Genomic DNA, 23,345 nt, shown 5'->3' with positions numbered 1-23,345 from the left:
TTTTTTGCAAAACAAAAAAGCCACTTACATGACATTTTAGAGTTCTGCTACCAGTTGTAGGAGTTTATGTGTTTTTTTATGCTCCCTAACTACAGTCCTCTGCAGGCAGGGGGCTTCAGAATGCTTCCTGACTGAGGGGAAGAGGAGCTGCATTGATCCAACTGCAGCCCCAAAACCTCTGGGGCTGCCACCTGCTCCCCCACCTCTCATGGGAACCAAAAAGACCATAGCACCTATACACATATGGGGAGGCTGCTCCAATGCACTGTAATTACAGCACATCGGAGCAGACTTAATTAATTGAGTCTGCTGGAGAGTGGTAATTAACATGCTCCGGCAGACTCTAGCATCACATGTATCAGCATCCCCATGCTGAAAAATGGCAGCAGGAGTGCTTTAACTAAAGGTCATTGAACAAGTTTTAGTTAAAGTGACCCTGCCACCATTTTTCAGTGTAGGGATGCTGATACACATGATACTCCAGAAGCTTTAACTAGAATGGTTCTCAGAGCTGCACTAATTAAAAGCACCCCTCCCCGCCACCATACACAATCCTGGACCATGTCTATAAAGGCCTTCTGTGTCCATCCACCCTCCTCTTCAGCTCTTCTCCCCACTCCCACCTTGGAGCTGGACAGGAGAATGGAGCATGATGGTATACTGTCATTGCTGGACACAGAGCTTGTCCGGACCTACATGTGAAATTAAATAACTAAATTATAATATCAGTGCCTTTTTGCACAAGAATATAAACTTGTGACTGGGACCACCTAAAGCATAACAATACAGTTAATCTCATCTCTGGCTCTAGTATCAAGTACAACCCATGACCAATTACTCTAATTTAGTTATGAACAAGCTCCCCTTTCAGAGTGATTACCTCTCCCTTGCTATCACATTCCCCACCAATCCAGGTGTTTCTGCCAGTTGGAAAATATTTGGGGTTCTGCCCTGCTATCACAATAACCTATACAGTGTCTTACAATTTAGGCTCTAAGGTGCTCAATTCAAGTAACCAAGTCCTACTGAAATTAAATCAAGTAGTGTACCTCCGGTTTAGGGTGTTGGGCTGGAGTAATCAAACCATACTAAAGTTAAGCAAAAGATAAACCTCCGGAGTGATCAAGGGTTTTTGTGCATGTCAGTTTCACCCACAACAACCAGAGATGGATCCAAAAGGCTAACACTGACATCACAACCAAAGAACAATAACCCTCCACCCTACCAGCTTTGTCTGGACCCTGATCTTCAACCCATTAAGAGAAATATGCTTTAAAGAAGGTGTATAAGAGAAGAAGGAAGCTGCCAGCAAGAAGCGCTCATCCCAGAAGGGAAACACCACGCTAACCCACCATAACCTGTGCCCAGTTGACCACCCTCAGCAACAGATCTACGCCTGGTGAGAAGCTGCAAAGACCAGAACCACTTTCTTGCCCATGTTGGTGAGAAAACCACTATTATGACTAATAGTACTGTACTTGATTATACCTTGTTTTGTTTGTAGATTGCAATAAGCCTACCTGTCATTTTCCTGTAAAAACTTGTTATTTAATTAGTAAAGCCTGTCTGTTAATTATTGATGGAATTGTCATGTCAGTCTTTCTAAGCACTAAGCATCCCATTTTCTGTGCAATAAATTGTGCAACAGTCATGCTACAATGTACTGCACAGACCATTTGTGAGAGGGGAGGCAAAAGCCCCCCCCAGCATGGCCCAGACTCTTGTCCGACACGCCCTGGCACTTACTTTAGGAGCCAAGACAAGCGGCAGCTGGAAGGAGGTGTTGATGCAAGCTCGGCAGTTCCACAGCTGCCTGAGCATATCAGTGAACACTGGGAACGTGGTTTCCAAGCAGCACAGGCTGCTCAAAAGGCAGCTGGGGATTCAGCTGAGGTGGCACCAGGAAGCAAGGAGCAGAATGCCAGCTGGGAGATGCCAGCTGCGGAGCTGGTAGGCTCCAACTCCAGCTGCCCCAAGGAGCCAGGCACCTGCTGGAAAACCCTGACCGGTGAGGCAGAGGGCAGCCTCAGGGTCTGACAGGGGCAAGGGAGCCCCACTGAGGGGCAGCAGTCACAAGAGACACTGTTGGGGAGCAGCAGGACTCTGGGCACTATGGCTGGGGATGACTCCTCAAGCCCGCAGGCGTCCCCAGACAGCCCTGTAGTGGGCAGAGCACGGGGGATTCCGAGCCCCCAGAAGGGGGAAGTAGATGATGCTAGTTGGAAGGACTAGGACAACTGGACCATAGGTTTAATTTCCCATGAGAGGGGAAGCCAACCCAGAAACAAGGGGAGGACCCCTGAAGATTGACTGCCAGGAAGACCCGTCCCTTTCAAGGTGGGCAGTGTGGGAAGACCTGCAGGGAGCAGCATTTACCCAGGCTGAGGACATGGTAAGGGTGGGGTAAAGGGGAAGTTTGGAGCCCCATGAAGACACCCCAGGACCAAGACCCCTTCAGGTCACCGACAGGGAACCGCCTCCCCAAAAACAACATCAAAGACATGGCAGGCGAGAAGGGGCAGCGCCCGGACCATCTAGGTGGCACCGAAATTGGATCTCACCCTGATTTCGCTGGGGGGCAAGGCACGAACAAAGAGGCAGCCAAAACCTTACAACACCTACCAGCAACACCATTATATAGGGTGCTACCCAATGTAGTACTACAAAGAAGTTGCTGTTTGATCCAACAACATTTCTCCAGTGCTTCATGGAGTATACATGTCTGTCCACTTGACTTTTGCAGTGCAACAAATGTAACATCTGTCCATGGACACAGATAGTCACCCTGGTCCTGGCTGCATACTGGTATCTTAAATACTAAATTCAGGAAGAGAACTCTCATAAGGTGAGCTATATTAAGTATAACTATATCTAAAAACAATGCTTTTTTTCTAAATTTTCCCGTGACAAATCAGCAAATGTGAATTAAAATGAAAAACAAAAAAGACTACCAACATACTTTTCAAACAAGTGCCTGCCAACTTCTGCATCTACTGCACTCAGTGGATCATCCAGGAGGTAGATATCTGCATCTTGATACACTGCTCTACAATATTTAAAAGAAGCGTTAGTCAGGTTCGTGCCAAACAATTTTTAATTAATTAATTAATTAATTAATTAATTAGCTCATATTTCCCAACAATGGCTATTTATCATAATATCTATTGGCCTGAGGTACCAACAGAATACAAAAATATTTACCTGGCAAGATTTACACGGGACTTCTGGCCCCCACTTAGTGTAGCTCCACGATCCCCTATAATAGTTAGGTCCCCATCTTCTAATAATTCCATATCCTGTGACAAAGAGCAGGCATTGGTAAAAACAATTTAAGAAAAGATATCTACATCCGTGTACTAAATTACTTTATCAAGATACTTCGTTATAGATGAAGTGTTTAATAAAAAGAGTTGCATTCTGTTTACAAATTCTAATCCTATCTCAATATATTTATGTAAGAAAATAATGTAAACAATGTATCAAGACTGAACCTCCAAGCAAGAGAAAGAAGAAATGGGGGAGCAATAGAAAAAAAAATAAAACATTTTATAAGCAGTATATTTCTCCTCCAGGTCTACTGCTGGAAGGAAAGCATGGTTACTTTTGGACATGTAGAAACTTTGCATGGATAAAGAGTATGAAGAAATCCCCCTCTCTCTGCCCCTCACTTGGATCATTCCAGGTGGATCTGTCTCTCTCTCTCGCTTTCTTTTTGGTTCAGGATGGTCAATCAGGTCAGTGGTTCCCAACCTTTCTTATACTGCAACCTGGGGCATACAGAGCTGGCTGCCTCCCTCCCAGGGTTGCCCCACCATGCTGCTTTAACCCAGGAAACTCAGCTTTAACCCTGGAAGCCTGGAGGACAGACAAGGCACCAAGCAGGGGGCTCGTGCCACAACCCAACAGCCAACCCGCCATGGCCTGGTACCAGGCTGTAGTCCAGGGGTTAGGAACCTCTGAATCAGGTGACCTGGATGGATAAAATCCTGAGCGGAATGCTCTCTTCCTAGCAGTGGGCATTTTGAAAGCAACAAGCAACGTGCCTCCAGGCTGCTGCCTAGATGATTATCTATAAGCAAAGACCTGGAAACTAGCCAGAAGTTAGGATTTATGTCTAGGCCAGTCAAGTTTTAAAAGGATTATTATGTCCAAGACTATACAAGACTCTGAATGACTGTTTGCTCAAAGTGTATCCTGACTTCCTTGTTTTATCTCCCCTCCTCTCCCCAGTCAATAAAGGTATCAGGTTACCTGATACCTGGGTGTGCCTTGCTGTGTTACTGGAGGGGGGGGGGGGGAGGCAGGCCTTTTTGCTCCCAGATGGACCAGTGGAGATTGTCTATGTTCCCTGCCTGAGGTTATCTTGGGATGCTTTGGGCTAAAAGAGGCATCCAGAAATATTACCTGTGGGCAAAGCAACCCCAAGGTTCATAGGGTCTGTGTGCCCCTGGCTGCACAGTGCCCAGGTGGTGGCAGCGTTACCCCAGGCTTGCGGGTGTTCTCTAGGACGCGGGACTGCCAGCTGTAGGCTCCCTGTGGGAGACTCACAAAGTGAGGTTTTTGGGTCTAGCAAAGTGAGGCAGGTGGCTCTGCGTAGTAGCACCCCCTACTGTGCCACCACAAAGAGCACCATACCATTAATTGCTATGATACCTATTCAGGTTACCACAAGATATTAGCCCTGTACAAAGCGGTAAATAGTCAATTCAGATTCAGGTGATTCGGAAGGACAGTGATTCGAGTCACTGTCCTGATTTGATTCAGCCAAATTGGATTCAGGGATTTGGCCGCTGAATCGGCTAATTTGGTGATTCAGCCATAGACTATAATGAAGAATTACTAAAATACCTATAACTAGGTCATTTTTTTTTGCACATTTCAATGAAAACATGAGGTATGGTAGCCCCTTCTGAGGGCATGAAGCCTGCCAAGTTTCAACGAGATAGGTGCAGGGGTTTCTGTGAAAATGTACCTCAAACTGCTATACTAAATTATAGGGTGAAGTGCACACTCTGGAGACTAGGGAACAATTGCAGGCAGACCTGGACAGGTTAGAAAAGTCAGCAGTACACAATAGGATGCAACACAACAAGGACAAGTGCAGAGTGCTGCACCTAGGGTGCAAAAATATCCAGCACACCTACTGGCTGGGAAGTGACCCTCTCAGCAGCACAGAAGTGGAAAGGGATCTCGGAGTCATAATGGACTTCAAAATGAACACAAGTCGTCAGTGTGACAAAATCATCAGCAAAGCTAACCGCACTTTATCATGCATCAGCAGATGCATGACAAACAGAACCAAGGTGGTGATACTTCCCCTCTATGAGGCATTGGTCAAACTGCAGTTAGAGTACTGTGTCCATTTTTGGGCACTGTACTTCAAGAAGGATGTTGATAGACTCGAGAGGGTCCAGAGGAGGGCCACTTGTATGGTTAGGGGCTTACAGGACAAGCCCTATGAGGAGAGACTGACGGTCCTGGACCCCTTCAGCCTCCACAAGAGAAGGCTGAGAGGTGATCTTGTGGCCACATACAAATTCATTAGGGGGACACATCAAGGGATTGGAGATGCTCTGTTCACCAGGGCACCTCTTGGGGTAATAAGGAACAATGGTCACAAACTGACAGAGAGCAGATTTAGGCTGGACATCAAGAAAAACTTCTTCACAGTAAGGGTGGCCAAAATTTGGAATGGGCTTCCAAGGGAGCTGGTGCTCTCCCCTACCTTGGGGATCTTTAAGAGAAGGCTGCATAGGCATCTGGCTGGGGTCATTTGACCCCAGCACTCTTTCCTGCCTAGGCAGAGGGTCGGACTCAATGATCTGTTGAGGTCCCTTCTGACCCTAGCATCTATGAATCTATGAAAAAAAAAAACCTGTTAAAAGCAAAACTCACATCACTTATTTGTGTTAACTGAGTTTCTGGTTGTAGCCATGTTAGTCTAAGGAACAGGCATGCCAGGTTCTTTGAGTAGATATGATATCTTTTATTAGACCAACTGAATAGTTGGAGAAATATAGCTTAGCAAGCTTTCACGTTTAAAAAACTGTTTGTAAGGCTGAGGAAGCATCTGCAGTTGGTGTGTGCACTGTTCCTGGATGGAATGAATAGTAAAGAAGCCAGAGGATGGTATGCAGGCAAGAAAGCCAGTCAGTGAAAATGTAAATTGAGGCAACAGGGGGTGAGGGACAGGCTGGTGGGGGGGGGGGGGGGGGAAGGGGGATATAGCAGGTAAAAGTGGAGAGGTACCTGGGGAGTCAGATGTCAGGCAGGTTATAGTGTGTCATAAATCCAATGTCTATATTGAGTGCATGAGTTTTTGTATCTCAGACGTTGATGAAGTGAAGTTCATAGCCTCGTCTGTGAAAAGTGTTTTGTAAATTCAAACAAGCACCAAACCTCACTAGCCTTATCACCAGAAGCAAACTTCCTACAGCCCAAAACACACCGAATGCATCCAGACCATGCCATGACAAAAAATGCAAAACCTGCCAATATCTCTAGTTCCCCCACAACAGAATCATGACCATTCCTGGATCTTACAGTTGCACCTCCAGAAGCATTATATATCTCATCCACTATACCAAATACCCTGATGGAAAATATGTGAGAAACAAAACAACTGTGCACTAGAATGAATGCGCACCAGACATCTATTAAAGAGAAGAACACCCAATTACTAGTGGGGGCACATTTCTCACAAGAAAACCACCCTCTCTCCAATCTCAGTCCTGACCCTCAAAGGGAATTTACAAAACACTTTTCACATACTAGTCTATGAACTTCACTTCATCAGCCTCCTCAGTTCAAAAAACATGGACTCAATACAGACATTGGATTTATGACACACCATAACCTGCCTGACATCTGACTCCCCAGGTACCTCTCCACTTTTACCTGATACATCCCCCTTCTCCTCTCCCTCCCAGCCTGTCTCTCACCCCCTGATGCCTCTATTTACATTTTCACTGACTGCCTTCCTTGCATGCAGACCAGCCTCTGACTTCTTTACTATTCATTCCACCCAGGAAGAGCACACACACCAATTGCAGATGCTTCCTCAGCCTGATGAAGGGTTTTTAAACCCGAAAGCTTGCCAAGATATATTTCTCCAGCTATTCAGTTGGTCTACTAAAAGATATCAGACTGCCGCAAAGAACCTTGTCTGTCTTGTGTGTGTTAAGGCAGAGCAGGATGAATGCAGCAGAGATGGTAGCCTGTAACAGGGGGCCTTCCCAGTGCTGGTTAGATCTCAGCCCACCCATCTGTCTCTGGGCTGACCACCCACCCTTCTTTCGTCTGCCATGCCTTGATGGAAAACTGATTCAGATGTTACCCAGGCAAGAATGCTACCCATTTAGACCCCTGATGTGTAGGGGTGACATCCATTCCACAACTCCAAAACTTCCCTACACTGTGGCCAATGCCTCACAGATGGCATCCTTCATCCCCTCCAGGTTGTAGTCCCCCCTCTGGGATCTTTGGCTCCACCTTAGGCCCTGGCCCCACTTTCAGGCCAGTTGGAATCCCGAGTCTCTTGCTCTGGGCATTCCTTGTGGTGGGCCCCTGGCTCTTTGACCCCACCTTTGGGTCCTGGCCCCAGCATGGATCAGTGAAGGGTACCTTACATCAGATCTGAGTCGCCTGACTGTTCTCACCCACAAAACTCCACCACAACCGGTAGGCCTCAGGCCTGTCAAAGATCTAACAGGTCTGAGCTTTCTGCAGCCAGGACTGCGCATGTGTGCGTGTAGTGGCTGGAGGTTATCAGGCATCCCCTACCCGCTTTTCACCGTGGAGGTTCATGGTCCTGGCACTTCCTGGGGATGCCATGCCACTGGCAGTCTCACCAGGCCTCCCTACCCTGGCAGGGTACAGTTTTAGGTCATGCCCAGGACCTGGGGCCTCTTCCTTCCCCACAGCCCCAACCTATACCTCCAAGTTCATCCTGGCATGGGAGCTTGGCAGGTAGATGTTCTTCCCCTGATGGCTGGAGAAAATTAAACTGCCGCATCCAGCTCTGAGAGCGGGGCATTAAATGCTTGTGAAAGCAACTAAAGAAAGGAAATAGGCACAGAGTGAGGAGGGTGGCACTCACTCTATCTGCATGTAGAGCTTGGGAAACCCCAGCAGCGGGAAGTTCACCTTCAAGAACATCAGCTACTCCACCAAACCAGGATCCAAGGAGGTGTGGTGGGGTGTCACAACATCCTCAGCAATGCTCAACACCCTCTCGCTAGGAACACTGGCCGGTGGACAAGACAGGTGTTCCTGGGCAACTGTGGCCAGATCCTGCCACATCCGGTTACGAGTTATGCAATAGGCCAAGGGGTCTCCATGTGGCTCCACGTCCTTGGTAAGATAAGTAGCCACCAAGGCCTCCTTGCTACCTGCCAGATGATGGGATCTGGTGCCTCTGGACCCCAACATTGAAGCCATGCCCTTGGCCCACATTGGCAGTGGCTGTGGTGGAGGAGATCAGCTGGTGCTTGGAGTGCTGGCACAGGACAGTGGATCCCCCTCTTCTACCCCCACTCCTCTCCCCTGCCTCTGCCCTTCTGCCTCCCTGACTGTTCACCAGCACCTCCATCCAGTGATTGAGGATTTTGCTGCTACAGATGCTCCCCTTCACCCTCAAGTCACATGTCAGCCGGAACGTGGACCGTACTGGACCACAATGGCTCCAGCCATTTTTTGATACTCTTCTTCAGCCGCTTTACCAGTGCCTGCACCTTTGGTGAAAATGGCTTGCCCCAGCCAGGAACATTGATCCCCTGGAACTTCTCCATTTGATTCTTAAGCTCCTTCACCATGGGGATCACCTGGCTATGGAAGGCATCACCAGTGCTGAGGGTCTCGGTGGCCTCAAGGAATGGTTTGAGGACCAACCACCAAGATCTGGGAGACAGCATCCCACACCACTTCGTTAAGGTGGTCACCAATCCTAATCTCCCCGACCAAGGGCACCTCATGGATGCCCTTCTGTTGCTCGACCAGCCTTTCAAGCATCAGGTATGTGGAGTTCCACCAAGTCTCCACATCCTGCATGATTTTGTGCTGCAGAATGCTCAGCTCTGCCTGTTTCTCCCACAGCATCTTGCCTCCCTAAATGCTCCAGTGGAAGTATCCCACCACCTTCCTGCATTTCGAAATGAGCTGGCTCATCATGGCACCGTCACTACCACCACTGGGAGCCCTGTCCCCTTCCAAGGTGTCCCTATGAGGTGGAACTTGTGTGCCACACAGTGGATGCCAAAAAAGTTGGCATCACACCCCGCCTTCACCATACTTTCCCTGCTGTCAGTGACCATGAACCTGCAGGTGAGCTCACCCTGCCCATTGAGCCAACCCTTTACCATGCGGTTCATGGCCACCACGATCTCCCTTGCCGTGTGGAACTCATTCATCACCTCCACTTCAAGGGGAGCCCACCAATGCCCTGACTGATTGCACCAGTGCCCTGTGAGGGAGAGGTAGGCATGATCTCCTCCCCAGCTGCTCCAGATGGCCAAGGTGAAGTGCAAGGCTACCTGCGGCCCTGCCTTCCACAGCTCCTCCCTCACGTACTTCCTGCAGGCCTCATACAGGGAGGGCACCACCGTCCTGCTAAAGATGGTGCATGCAGGCACTCGGTAGGATGAGGCCACAAGCACCATGAGCCACCTGAACCCTGGACGCTCAACAAAGAAGAAGGGCTGGCCATCCAGAGCAAGCATCTCCCCAATGCTCTGGATGACCTCGCTCACCAAACGCAGCACCCTTTGTCTCTGCCTTTCCCCCACTGGTCCAGGGTAGCCTGCCTCTGCGTTGTGGGGATGGGGGTTTTAGAGCTAGAGGGGGACTTCTTTTTGGGCATGCTCCCACTAGTGCCAGGCTGAGGAGGAACAAGGGCAAAGGGGTCCTGCCTCCTGAGATGCAGCAGCATTGCCATGGTGTCAAAGTGTTTCACCTTCTTGCCCCAGCTGATCTGCTTTCAGCAATGCTGGCAGGTAGCATACAAGGGATCATCTGCCACTTCAAAATGATTCCACACGAGACTACCCACTCACTTCTGGGTGGGGATCCTACCTTATCCCCCTCCTCAGCAGGCAGAGGCACAACAATAGGAGAAGCTGAGCCACCTGCCCCCACAACCTCCTCCAAGATGCCTTCTGGAGAGGGAGACCTGCTGCTAGGGGAACTTTGAGGGGTGTGGAGCACAAACTCAGACTCCCCCTCCCTCCCCAGAATTTCCTTGGCTATGGCACACAGCTCCCCTGCTTCCAGATTCAGCTCCTCCTCTGGCACTAGAAGGCTCACACTGGCAACTAAAATAGGACTGGAGACTGTCATGCTGCTGCTGGTTGTGGTTACTGGTGGTGCTGCAGGTGCAGACACAGCTCCCACCTCCTTGCTCCCACTAGCAGTATTAGACTCCTCGCTGACAGGAAAGAGAGTGTGTCTATGTTGGGGGGGAGGGGGGGACTTGCACCTCTCCCTTGGCTGCCAGAAGACTTGGCACCTGCCTTTCCAGCATGCTCCATGATGTTTGGTGTGCTGAAAAATGTGTGTGTGTGGATATGTGTAATAAATGTAATATATGTTGTGCTTTCCTGCACAGTGATGACACATGGTCAGGGCAAACAGAGATTTCTTTTTGTAGGGGGAAAAAAAAAAGACAGACTAACAAGAACATAAGAGGATTCTGGGGGAAGAATAAGCTGAAAGGAATGGATAGCAATAGGGATGACAGGCAAGGGTAAATAGGCAAGGACTGGAGAGAACTTGGTGGCAAGAGACTACCTACTACCAAGCCAGAGCCCTTCAGACACTGCTACTGCAACAGTGAGATAGACAGCTCACAAAAGGCACACAGATGAGTTCACACAGCCTTACAGGTTGTTTCTACGTCCCTCCCCCATAGCACTGTGATTGGAAGTTAACTCAGGGAAAGATTATAGTCACTGGCCAGCTACAGATGTCAATATCAGAGCAGTTCCTCCCCCCGCAACCTTTTCAGTTTCTGTTTCCTGCATGTCTGCCTCCGAATCTTCAAATCTTTTCTGAATCGATTCAAAGGCTTTGATTCAGTTCGGACCTTTTAATGGGTCTCTCAGTTCAATTCGGATTTGGAGTTTCGGCCATTGAATTGGACTTAATCTCCTCTGAAACAAATTGGCTACTGAACCTTCGCACAGCTCTATAAGACATACTCATAGTTATCAAATCTAAAAAAATGAATCCACCTGGCAGATTACTGCTTCTAATAGCTTGATTTTTTAAAACATGAATTGTCACAATAACTAGAATAATTATTCCACTATGTCAACTATTTCCAGTATTTGTGCAAAGCAGACTACTTTCTGTCAATGTCCTTAGCAATTACTGTAATGTTATTCTACAAATTTTCAAGACCTACTGTTATACAATGTACTAAGTAATATGGTTTTCATTTATCATTTTAATTATTGTAGGGTCTAGAATACCCACTAATGGAAAAGAACCTCATTGCTGCCCTATGCAGGGGGATTTCAACACTCTCCCCGTGGCACTATAGCAGGCAGGACAACTGTACGCCTCCCAGCAAAGGACATTGGCCAAGCTGCCTCAGCACTTCACAGTTAAACCCACATAACTGCCAGCACAGCAGAAGAAGCAGAGCTCAGCCACTGGCAAGTTTAGGGGGCATACTGCCAGGCAGCAGATAGGTGGAGAGCCTTACACAAGCTTCACAAACTACCACCAGAGCTACCTTTTGCTTTTTCACAGGCACCCTCTGAGAGAGGAACGTTTTGGAGGAGGTTCAGCCCCCATCCCAGAGCATATCAAGGAGCCCTCTTCTGATGGCTAAAGACCAATTGTGGGTCTATGCCCCAGAGTTTTTCAAAGAATTCATGGGGGTTCAGCTCCTCAGGAAGCAGAAAAGCTCCATCTCCCATCACTGGGGGACAAGCAAGGCAGCTCTCCCACTGAGACTTATGCAAGTCTTGCACTAACTCATCCTGCTAGAGGATTCCTACAGCTAGGCCATGCACCGGTGTCTGTGCTGAGGCACATGCTCCTGCCCCCTGACATGCCAAAGCCCTGTGCCTTCCATGCCTGTCTTCCTCCTGAAATCCAAGGTAATCCATCTAGCCACTTCCATCTAGCCATCCAAGGTAGTTCTGGACACTCCTTTAGCCCCACAGAGCACCCAGCCACACTGACTCCAGGGGACTGGCTCACTCTTGGATCTGGGTGACAAAGCCCAAAAAGATCTGCTACAGTTGTGGCTCACACAAGGGAAATTACATAAGGCCACCCAGAGCTCAGTAGATCAGCTACTCCACAGGTGAGTTCTGGGGGTTGGAGGTGGATACGTACCTTAGGGGTGCAAGAGCATGTCATTTGATCTCCAGCCACCCCCACCCACTCCTTTCACAAAAGTTCCACCCTCTTCCCTATCCCAGTGACCAGGCATCCACTGCTACCCCAAGAGCTAGGGACAGACATTACACATAAACAGGTTTAAGTGATCAGAAACTGGTTTAAACCTGTTACAGAACAAGTGTTCAGTGCACATAAACCAGTTTGAAAATGGATGAAACTAGTCTGCGATAAACTTAGTTGAATGTAGTAGAAAACTTAACTAATTTGAGTCAAACCAGTTTATACGTCTGTTCCAGACCTCCTGTTTAACTCTAACCAGAGTCCCCTAGCAACCCAGATGCTTTGCAGCCCTGGGCTGTGTTCTCTGCTCCGAAGCAGGGCTGGCTCCACCCCTCTGCTCCCTGGCTGGAGCTCTGGCAGAGACTGCAGGCACAGCATGGTCTGCCTGGCTTCCCCCTCCCCTCCACCTCCGTACCACTCACTGCTCATGCAGGGATTCCCCCGGCCCCCTCCCACAGCATAGATCATAGCCAGCAGGTGGTATACTAGCTAATGCTGAGAGGTGTCTGTGTAAAGCAGACAGGACAAAGGCAGACAGAACAGTGTCCACTTAGGGCTTTTTGGAGCTAATCAACAGGTCAGCTAGTAATGTCCCTCCATTCCTTCCTTGGAAAAAGCTGTTTAAGAGCTTGAACTAATGAGAGAGGCTTTTGTTTTCTTGATGGGATGCTAAATGCTCTGTTATCAACTCCCTGTGTAACTCTGCTGTGTAACTAAATGCTGTGCAATTCCCTGATTGTTTCCTTGCTGGTCAGGAGCACCGAGGGGGGGGGAACCCCTCCCTAATCAAGGCATCCTGCTAGGGCCTGGCCATGCCCCGCATCAGCTCAGCACCATGAAAGGAAAGGGAGGGCTGCTGTAGCACCCTCCCAGTTTCTAGCCTGAGCCACAGCAGGCATGTGCTTGCATTTCTTCAGTCCAGAGGGGATGTCTGTACAGTTACAAACTGGTTCAGTCTAGCCAGGTTAGACTAACCAGCAAAAATTGAATCAAGTCAGGCTCAGGCTTTTTGAATGTCTGTCCCTAGCCAAGGGGTCCCCAGCCTGTTTAAGTGCACCCATTCCCAGGCCTTCGTTGGCTATCCCAGCCATACCTAAACTGTTCCTGTGTCCCCCTAAGGCCTTATCTACTCTCACCCCCAATCCATACAACTATCCTACTTGCTCTACAACTGTCTGCCTGCTCTGCCTAGGATTTCTCTCAGTTGCATCTCTCACACTACCTGGCTCTGCTCTGACTGTGTGTCATACTCCCTACCCCCGCCAGATCCCCTTATATACATGCAAATTGGCTGGAAAGGGATGCAGCAAATGTACCTGTTGAAAGCAGCAAACCTCTGCTAGGCATTGTTTTTGCATAACAATGGTTTTCAGCCAGTGTACAGCCCAGGCAGACTGCACATAGGCAAAAGAGAATTTCTCCAGGGTGTAAGCGACCACTGTTGCCTCCACAAATCACAGGACGCTATATAAGGCAAGCTCAGTGGCCATGCAGGCAAGTTACTGGGTAAACTGTATCTACACAATGCACTTAAACCCTCAAAGTATGACTGAACTATGGGAAAATAGCACTGACATGGGCAGGTATGCAAGAGGCAATTAAGTGGCACTTCATGCATCAACTTGGCAAAACAGGATTCTCCCCTAGCGCTTTCCAAATTTGTCTTAGTTCCCAAAAAAACGGATCTCCCTCTAGTGAATTTATTTCATATTACAGACATTTGTTCTATACCCAACAAGTCAAAAAACAAGTGCTGCATAGTATTAAATACAATTCATTCATCTCATTATTAAAAACCCATTCAATATAATATATACTACAGTAAATGCCAATACTTATAGCAACAACATTAGGGTGAAAATAAGCAGGGCTCTTGCTAAAATTAAATCAGAATACAAAGAAAAACAACTTACTTTTTTGAGAGCACAAACTTTTAGAACTTTCTCATATTTTTCTTTTACATATTCTTTGTCAAATAGAATGTTACTCCGCACTGTGCCAGAAAAAACCCAGGGCTGCTGAGAAACATAGGCAATTCTTCCTCTAACATTTATTAAACCTTCATCTTTAGGCACTTCACCAAGTACAGCACTTAGTAGAGAAGACTGAAAGATATTTTTTAAAGAGTTAAAACCATTTCTTATGAAGGCAATAGACAAAATTCAGAAAGACTCTTCACACACTATATGTGTGTTCAGAAAATAAATTCTGCACTTTATGCAAAAAAGGCTTGATAAAAAATTTCAAAGGCATCCAAGCTTCTGTAAATGGGACTTAGGTTTCAAAGTCCACTAAGTATTGTTGAACTTTTGTCCTTTACCTGAATTACTGATTGCATTTAAGAATATAATTTTGACAATTTACTAAAAAGCATTTTATTGCACTAAAAGTGTCACTTAAATTAAAGCATACCAGGCTAAATTTAATAATGCAATGGATTTAAAATTTTTTAAATTTAACTTGTTTATTTAAATAAGTACAAATTCAATAATATATTTCAAATACATCCAGAAAGTAAAATATCTGGGAATGTACACTTCAAACTTTATTCCTCACTGTCAGTGGACTTTGCAAGCTGGTATGCACATATAACTTCTAACACCACAAAACATAAGAACGGTGTTTGTGTATTTTCAAGTTCATAAGTCTACAACGTATACAGTCAGTAAAACTGTACAGCAACAATGCAAAATAGAGCAATGCATTAAGACTTACTTTCCCAGCTCCTACAGGGCCAATCACAGCCAATAATTCTCCTGGTCTGACAGTAAATGAAAGCTGTGCAAGTGTTGGGACTCCCACACTCTAAAAGTATGTTAAAGAGAAAAAAAAACACATTTTCATTATCTGGAAAATACATATCCTCTTTAATACAGCGGAATGATGCATATAAATTTGGAAATAAATCTCAACTTAAATAGATACTTTAAAATTCCTTAAGTTTTATCTATTTCTAGTCTATATCTACTTTACCTTATATAGTTTATACATAAGGATCTCTGGACATGCTTTGAATCTCTGCACCCAAACCACTACTGTAACATTGTCTGTTTTACTAGAAATGGAAAGCATACCTTAACCTATAAGTTTTTCTAAATGATAAATTCTAAGGACCTAATGCAGCTACTATTGATGTCAGTGGCTTTTGAATCAAGGTATGCCTCTAATCTGTATCTTCCACAGCACATCAACTAATAATTTAACTACAACAATTCAAATAATAAGAAATATAAATAAAAATAGATGGTGTTACAACAGTGAGAAAGGGCAAACTACATTCAGCCAGTGTAAGAGAAGAGGAATGAAATAAGAGGTCAGCACTTTCAGTACAGAAGGTGATTATGCCTCAAATCTAACATTACTGCCTCCCGCCCCAATCATTAGCCACTTCTGAAAATGTAAATCAAATAAAATCAGTTTAGTTTCTTTGCAAATATTTACAGGGACCAAATAATTCCGTTTTTGTTTTTTAAGAACTTAACGGGGAAGTCAATCTTGTCTCTCAAAGTTCATATAAGAATAGTACCTCTACATTATTTCCAGATCAGGATAGTACCCGAAAAGTAAAAAACATTCCTTGCTGATCTTGAACTCTCTTGTATTATCCTCCACTAGGTGGCAGCATCAGGACATTTTTGACAGTACATTACAGGTTGATTTCTCAAGCAGACAAATATTATCAGCTGGTAATGATTTCACTGTAGTTTACCCCAATTTGGGCCAGATCTCCAGCTAACATAAATGTTTATTTTAAAGAGAAAAATGTGGGCATTGACTTGTAGATGTGGGCTTCAGACCACATGCCCCAGCTGACCTGCTGCTGCACTTTGGCACTGCCTCAAATGGCCACAAGGTCCTCAGTTTTTCCTGCCAGCCAGTTGAGAGCCCCAGGATCAGGGAGGTTGCCATGTCTACGGGCTGCCACTGCCAAGGACTGCAGGCATGTGCACCATGAGGTTCAGAGAGCAAAGTCAAGGGTTTGCTCAAGTGCCAGAAATAGCACATGCCCATGCCGCAGGGACACAATGCCTAGTGGCCAGGAGCAGGCAGCAGAGCCCTACAGCTCAAACCAGGGCTGTGCAGCACTGCTGCTGCCCAGATAGGCCCACTAAGGTAACTCCCAGTGGCCTGGAGCAGGCAACAGCTGGCCTCAAGCGCCAGAGAGCAGGATAAATGCCAGGCAGGGGCTGCTGAGGAGCCGCCCCTTGCCCCATGGCTGGAGGGGATCTCAGCCATGGTGTTCTGTCCCTGGCTGGAGTTTGGCCCCCAGTGGATTGGCTGATCAGGAGCAAATCTGCTTAGAATGGCTCTAATTAAAGAGCCACAGTGTCTTGTGTATCAGTGTCCCTGTGCTTCGAAATGGTGACTAAGACGCTTGAACTAAAGCTCATTAAAGCCATTTTGAAGCAAGGGGATGCTGATACACAAAATGCAAAGGCTGGCTGGAACACACTGATTAGCACACTCCAGCAGACTCGATTTATCGAGCCTGCTCTGGCGTACTATAATTACAGCATGTCAGAGCAGCCTCCCAGCACATCTACAAGCACCCTGTATTTTCTGGCAATAGAGAAAAGCGTGTTAGACTAATCTTATGTGCATTAACCTACTGCATTTGGTGCATATTAGATTAATCTAAAGAGCATTAAAGCATGTCATGTAGACACACCCTCTATGTCCTAGGCAAATGCTGACACAAAGCAATGTAGATGGAATTGTGATGTCTAAGTGTTCTGGCAACATTTATATAATCTTTCATATACATAAAGAATTTTTAAATGTTTAAATAATATTTGTTGGGATCCACTACAGACTCAAGTTATATTTCAGTTGTGCCACTTTACTTTTATTCAAATTGTTTTAATATATTTTTGATTTATCTTTCATGTATTTTCTTCCTTTTTTCTTCAAAAGCAATTTTGAGCTTACAATGGTTTCAGTACATTTTAAAAGAGTAATCTATAAATGAACAGTATAGCTACTATCATAATTTAAAGAAAAAAAGAAATGAAAATCCTTTCCCATTAGCTGCCATAAACTTCCAATCTCAACACTGATATATGAAAGAGCATTGAGCTGCCTCCGAATCAATAAGCTGATCCATAGCTAGTCATTTCATTAAAATGCACAAAAAAGTAAAACCTGAAAACGTACTATAATCAGTTCACTATAGTCCATACTGCAAAATGTTATATTCTTGATGAGCAACAAATCATATCTGAGCTCCAAGAGAAATGTTATTCAATCATGAGAAAAAATAACTATAAAGAAGCATTTTACTTAACCACTTTTAAAATACAGCTGTACCTAAAAGTTATGATTCAGTTAAATTTATAGTGTTTTAATAACTGCCATAAAATCTTGGCTTTACCTACTTAGAAGTTTATATATACAGGCAGTCCTCGACTTCCAGCAACTCGACTTGTGGTGATCCGCACTTGTGGCGCTCCGCATTTGACACCTATGTTATTACTTACAGCTCTGATCCTCACACTTACGGCATGTCGTAAGTGTGAGGATCTAGCACTGCATGTCATCCAGCCCACAGCCAGCGACCTGCGACCCGCTTCAGGACTTGTGGTCATGGTACCTGGGTGAGCCCTGCGCTGCCAAGGTCACCTCCACCTGCCCCAGGATCCATGCCCAGCCGAGAACGGGCCCATGTGGCTGTGAAGCCGCCTGAGGCCAGGGCCGGGGCCAAGCCGCGGTGGGGCGCAGCGCCTCTAGGGCTGGTACCCATCTGTGCCCAGCCACAGAGCTGCAGCAACCTGGGGGTAGGCGGCAGCTTCGCGAGGCCCAGCCCTGGGGGTCTCCAGCCACTGCCTGCCCGGTGGGGGTAGCTGTGGCGGAAAGAAAGTGGCAGTGGTGAGTGCCCTCAAACTTCCTGTCTCCTCTGTGCTGTTCCCCAGGTACGTGGGGCACTGCAGCAGGATGCCCCCATCTAGCTGGGGACACATGGCGCTCCCACCTCAGAGAGGGGCAAGAGCACCAGCCTGTCTTGGGGCCTGTGTGGGGGAGAGCAGGGTTGGTGCCTCACCTCCTAGCAGGGCGGCAGCATGCGGGGCTCCTAGGCAGAGCTCCAAGCTGCATGGAGAAAGGCTTCCTCCCTCCTGCTCAGCAGCGTAAGTCAGGTGGCAAGTGCCTTATGCGGGGAGGGGCCTAGAAATAGCTGTTACTGCAGCTGACAGCTGGGTGCTCCAGCCCGTACTGCCCTGTGCACTGCCCTGGCCCCAGGTGCCCTGCTACACCTCCACTGCGCTGAGGCCATGCTGGTTCCTACACTGGCTCCATCCCCACTGACATCCTGCCCTAGCTTGCTCTGCTCTACTTGCTCACCACTCCTGTCAACACAGGGTTATGGAGGGGGCTCTGGTAGTTGCTGTCTCTTGGCCTTTCATCCCAGTGTGAGTAATTATTTATACAGTCAGAATCAACATGGTCTATAATGGCTTAGCAAGGCGCCAGACTTCCATACGTAGATCCTGAGGTGGTGCAGAGTCACTTGGAAGAACTGGATGCCTTTAAGTCGGCAGGCCCGGATGAGCTCCATCCGAGGGTGCTGAAGGCACTGGCCGACATCATTGCAGAGCCACTGGTGGGAATATTCGAACGCTTGTGGCGCACGGGCCAAGTCCCAGAGGACTGGAAAAGGGCTAATGTGGTCCCCATTTTCAAAAAGGGGAGGAAGGAGGACCCGGGCAACTATAGGCCAGTCAGTCTCACCTCCATCCTTGGTAAAGTCTTTGAAAAAATTATCAAGGCTCACATTTGTGAGAGCCCGGCAGGGCAAATTATGCTGAGGGGAAACCAGCACAGGTTTGTGGCAGGCAGATCGTACCTGACCAATCTAGTCTCTTTCTATGACCAGGTTACGAAACGCCTGGACACAGGAGGAGGGGTGGATGTCGTATACTTAGACTTCAGGAAGGCCTTCAATACGGTATCCCACCCCATACTGGTGAACAAGTTAAGAGGCTGTGATGTGGATGACTACACAGTCTGGTGGGTGGCGAATTGGCTAGAGGGTCGCACCCAAAGAGTCGTGGTGGATGGGTCGGTCTCGACCTGGAAGGGTGTGGGCAGTGGGGTCCCGCAGGGCTCGGTCCTTGGACCGATACTCTTTAATGTCTTCATCAGCGACTTGGACGAGGGAGTCAAATGTACTCTGTCCAAGTTTGCAGATGACACAAAGCTATGGGGAGAAGTGGACACACCGGAGGGCAGGGAACAGCTGCAGGCAGACCTGGATAGGTTGGACAAGTGGGCAGAAAACAACAGGATGCAGTTCAACAAGGAGAAATGCAAAGTGATGCACCTAGGGAGGAAAAATATCCAGCACACCTACAGCCTAGGGAATGACCTGCTGGGTGGCACAGAGGTGGAAAGGGATCTTGGAGTCCTAGTGGACTCCAAGATGAACATGAGCTGGCAGTGTGATGAAGACATCAGAAAAGCCAATGGCACTTTATCGTGCATCAGCAGATGCATGACGAATAGGTCCAGGGAGGTGATACTTCCCCTCTATAGGGCGCTGGTCAGACCGCAGTTGGAGTACTGCGTGCAATTCTGGGCGCCACACTTCAAGAAGGATGCGGATAACCTGGAGAGGGTCCAGAGAAGGGCAACTCGTATGGTCAAGGGCCTGCAGACCAAGCCCTACGAGGAGAGACTAGAGAAACTGGACCTTTTCAGCTTCCGCAAGAGAAGGTTGAGAGGCGACCTTGTGGCTGCCTTTAAGTTCATCACGGGGGCACAGAAGGGAATTGGTGAGTATTTATTCACCAAGGCGCCCCCGGGGGTTACAAGAAACAATGGCCACAAGCTAGCAGAGAGCAGATTTAGATTGGACATTAGGAAGAACTTCTTCTCAGTTCGAGTGGCCAAGGTCTGGAACGGGCTCCCAAGGGAGGCGGTGCTCTCCCCTACCCTGGGGGTCTTCAAGAGGAGGTTAGATGAATATCTAGCTGGGGTCATCTAGACCCAGCACTCTTTCCTGCTTATGCAGGGGGTCGGACTCGATGATCTATTGAGGTCCCTTCCGACCCTAACATCTATGAATCTATGAATCTAATAAAATTAAATAGTTGATTATATAAAATTAAATAGTTGATTTAAATATGGTGTTTATGGTCATTTCTATAAAAAGTTGGGCATCAGGCCCTTGGTCAGGAACATAACCCCCTATTATAATATTGTTTCTATGGGAAAATCAGATTCAATTTACAAAGCCTTTTCCAGGAATGTAACCCGCTGTAAATGCGAGGACTGCCTGTACATGAGAACTAATACAAAAGCTTCCACACAGAATTATTTACACAAAGAATACTTGTAGCACCAAGTACAATATAGTTTTATATACACACATACTTAAATGGAGTTTTGTGGAGAGAAAATTACCTTATCCCAATAACAAGTCAAGTCTTGAACGTGAAGCAAAATCCTCTCATTGTTACTCTGCAGCTGTGACCTTAAAGTTGAAATCTCATCAAGGACCAGAAAGTTCTGTAGTAAAAGAAAACACAAGGAAAGGAAGGGAAAAATGGATGGTTTCTGAGCATAGGGTATACAAATCCATGTTATCTGTGTGAAAAATACTCCAACCTCAATGTCATGTTAGTGAAGCCAAGTCCAAGGATTTCAAATTAAATTAACTGCATGCGTACCTATTTTACTTACAGGTTCATCCGTAAGTGTATATTTCATAGCTGAGGGAAAAAAACACACTTGTTTTATTTCTGGATTTCTCTCTCATGAGAAAGTCTGTATCACAATAAGAAACCCTTACCTTCCATGCAGAAAGGAGGCTCTTCCACACCTGTAACATCTTCACCTTCCACCCTCCTCTACATTGGGTGAACCATCATTCAATCAAATAAAATAGCATAGTGTCTGGAGGTTTTTTGTTTTTTTCTATTTGGTTTATTAATGAATTCAACTTATCAAATTTTATAACAAATTTAACATTTAAAGATATATTCAATCCCCTAAAACATACATAAAGACAGATATGTATCTTCTATCTACATTAAACCAAGTCACTGTTCACAGGAGTCTTCTGTTGTTTTTTCTTCTTCCTCCAGGCTTTGACAGTTTAATATTGTGATGCATCTTTGACCTAGTCAAAAACAGGACAGGAGTGAAGATGATGGGATCACTTCCGCTCAGCTCAACTCTTGCTCTAGTCTTTGTTAATGCACCTTCTTACCCATCTACACTTCAACCTGCCTGGCACTAGAGTTCAGGGCAGAGAAAATAAGGCTTCAAACAGTACTGTCCAGAGTCAAACAACAGGCAAGGTTGGCAGGGGAGAGGGGAAACCAACACCCCCAGGACTAGTCCTATCCACTATCTAAGTCCAGCAGTCCCTCTAGCTTGAGCCCTAAAATACTATAAATATCCACAGTGTGAGATTGTGCTCTGCATGTTTAACAAACTTCCTAACTCTACCCTCCAAATTCAAGTTAATTCACATTCCTCCAGCATCCCAGGATGCTTTGCATCTCTCCCACAAGCACCCCCCTCACAAGGCGGGTGGGCTAGCCTTGGCCCAAGCCGTCTGGTCCAGCAGACCAGGGAGGTGTACTCTAGTGCTCCCCACCTCCACCCACTCCAGCTTCCGCCTGGGCCACTGCAGACATGTGGCTGCATTTCCAGAATCAACAGTGAATGTCTGTGTGACAGGCTAGCTGGCATTGACCTAGCCCAGGGGTTTTGAAAGGGCAAAAGATGATTGGAGGACTTGGAATTCCCTTTCCTCACCAATCAGGCCCCAGAGACTCACCCCTCATGTCCCCTGATTGGCCCTTTGGGTCACCTAGAGGGGCATAAAAGGGGCAGCATGACTGACTCAGGGAAGAGACCAGCGAGGGACCATGAGGAAGGAGCTTCAAAGAGCTGGCAAGAGCTGAGCCAGTGGGGCGGAAGCAGTTTCCGATCCTGAAGGAGCAGGACCTGCAGGCAGCAGTTGGACCCTCAGCAGCACGGTGTGTGGCCGGCAAAGAGGCTTCTTGCTGGGCTCCAGGATCCCTTATGAGAGGCTGTGGCCGGCAGGAGAGGCTTCCTCCTGGGCTCCAGGATCCCCTACGAGAGGCTGTGACCAGTAGGAGAGGCTTCCCCGCTCCAGCAAGGATCTGAGCAGCGACCTGAGGGGTTCCCAGCTCGGCTACCAGCTCCTCCAATCAGAGACCAGGCAGCTCGACATGAGGCCAGGCTCCAGGAAAGTCAAGACCCCTAGTAGCTTGAAGCACTGATGGCTGTGTGGCAGTGTTTCTACCTACCACGTGAAAGATCCAAGTTCAAGTCCCATCTTTGGTGACTTGGGCTGAGTGAGCTAACAAGGAGAAATTTATCTTGCAGTGGAAGGGGCCACTGTGTTTTCCCCCTTTCTTCCCTTCCAGGTACCTAGGCCCTATATATCTTTGTCCTTTGACATTTTGTATTTTGTGCCTTTTTATATTTCCCCAACCAGTATTGTTTGCTCTGCTGTTTGTGTTTTATATTTTGTTAACCCTGTCTTTTGTCAATGATTGTAAGTGTCTAACCTTTGTTGAATCCTGCCTCCTTGGGGCATTGTAGTGTCCACTATACCCCCGATTATACCTGTTATGTTCCCAGTATTGTTCCCTCATTAAAAGGTATATGGTTAAGTCCCCAGTGGTGGTCTGGCTCTGCTCTATAGGGGGAGGAGTGTCCCTACACCTCCCACAGCGCTTGTGCACCTACTTTGATCCCTTCAATTGGAGAGGGGGTACCTTTTTGGAGTACCGCCCGGGTTACATCTGTCTACTTACTTGTCAATTCAACTAACCTGCAAAAATTGAATCAGTTCAGCCTCGGGCTTTTTGACTGTCTGCCTACTTGTGCTAGCTCTAATATGTTTCTTAATCTATATGCATAAACAATCACCTACTTAAATTATAAAAATGTATGTATGCACA

At 47.0% G+C, this 23,345-nt stretch overlaps 1 protein-coding gene across 4 annotated transcripts in view; it reads right to left on the bottom strand.

Moving 5' to 3' along the window:
• ABCC4 (ATP binding cassette subfamily C member 4) overlaps positions 1-23,345 on the bottom strand; it is a 259,297-nt gene that overhangs the window by 152,575 nt on the left and 83,377 nt on the right. For all 4 annotated transcript variants that reach the window (XM_019486948.2, XM_019486949.2, XM_014597004.3 and 1 more), the window contains 5 exons: positions 20,806-20,910; positions 15,124-15,213; positions 14,322-14,513; positions 3,202-3,296; positions 2,960-3,046 (listed from right to left, as the gene is read on the bottom strand). In XM_019486948.2, the coding sequence (XP_019342493.1) occupies positions 2,960-3,046; positions 3,202-3,296; positions 14,322-14,513; positions 15,124-15,213; positions 20,806-20,910 (569 nt within the window). The remainder of the gene's footprint in view (positions 1-2,959; positions 3,047-3,201; positions 3,297-14,321; positions 14,514-15,123; positions 15,214-20,805; positions 20,911-23,345) is intronic.

The sequence above is a fragment of the Alligator mississippiensis genome, chromosome 1, assembly GCF_030867095.1.
Source record: "Alligator mississippiensis isolate rAllMis1 chromosome 1, rAllMis1, whole genome shotgun sequence".
NCBI lineage: Eukaryota > Metazoa > Chordata > Crocodylia > Alligatoridae > Alligator > Alligator mississippiensis.
This window is presented reverse-complemented; position numbering and strand designations above follow the sequence as displayed.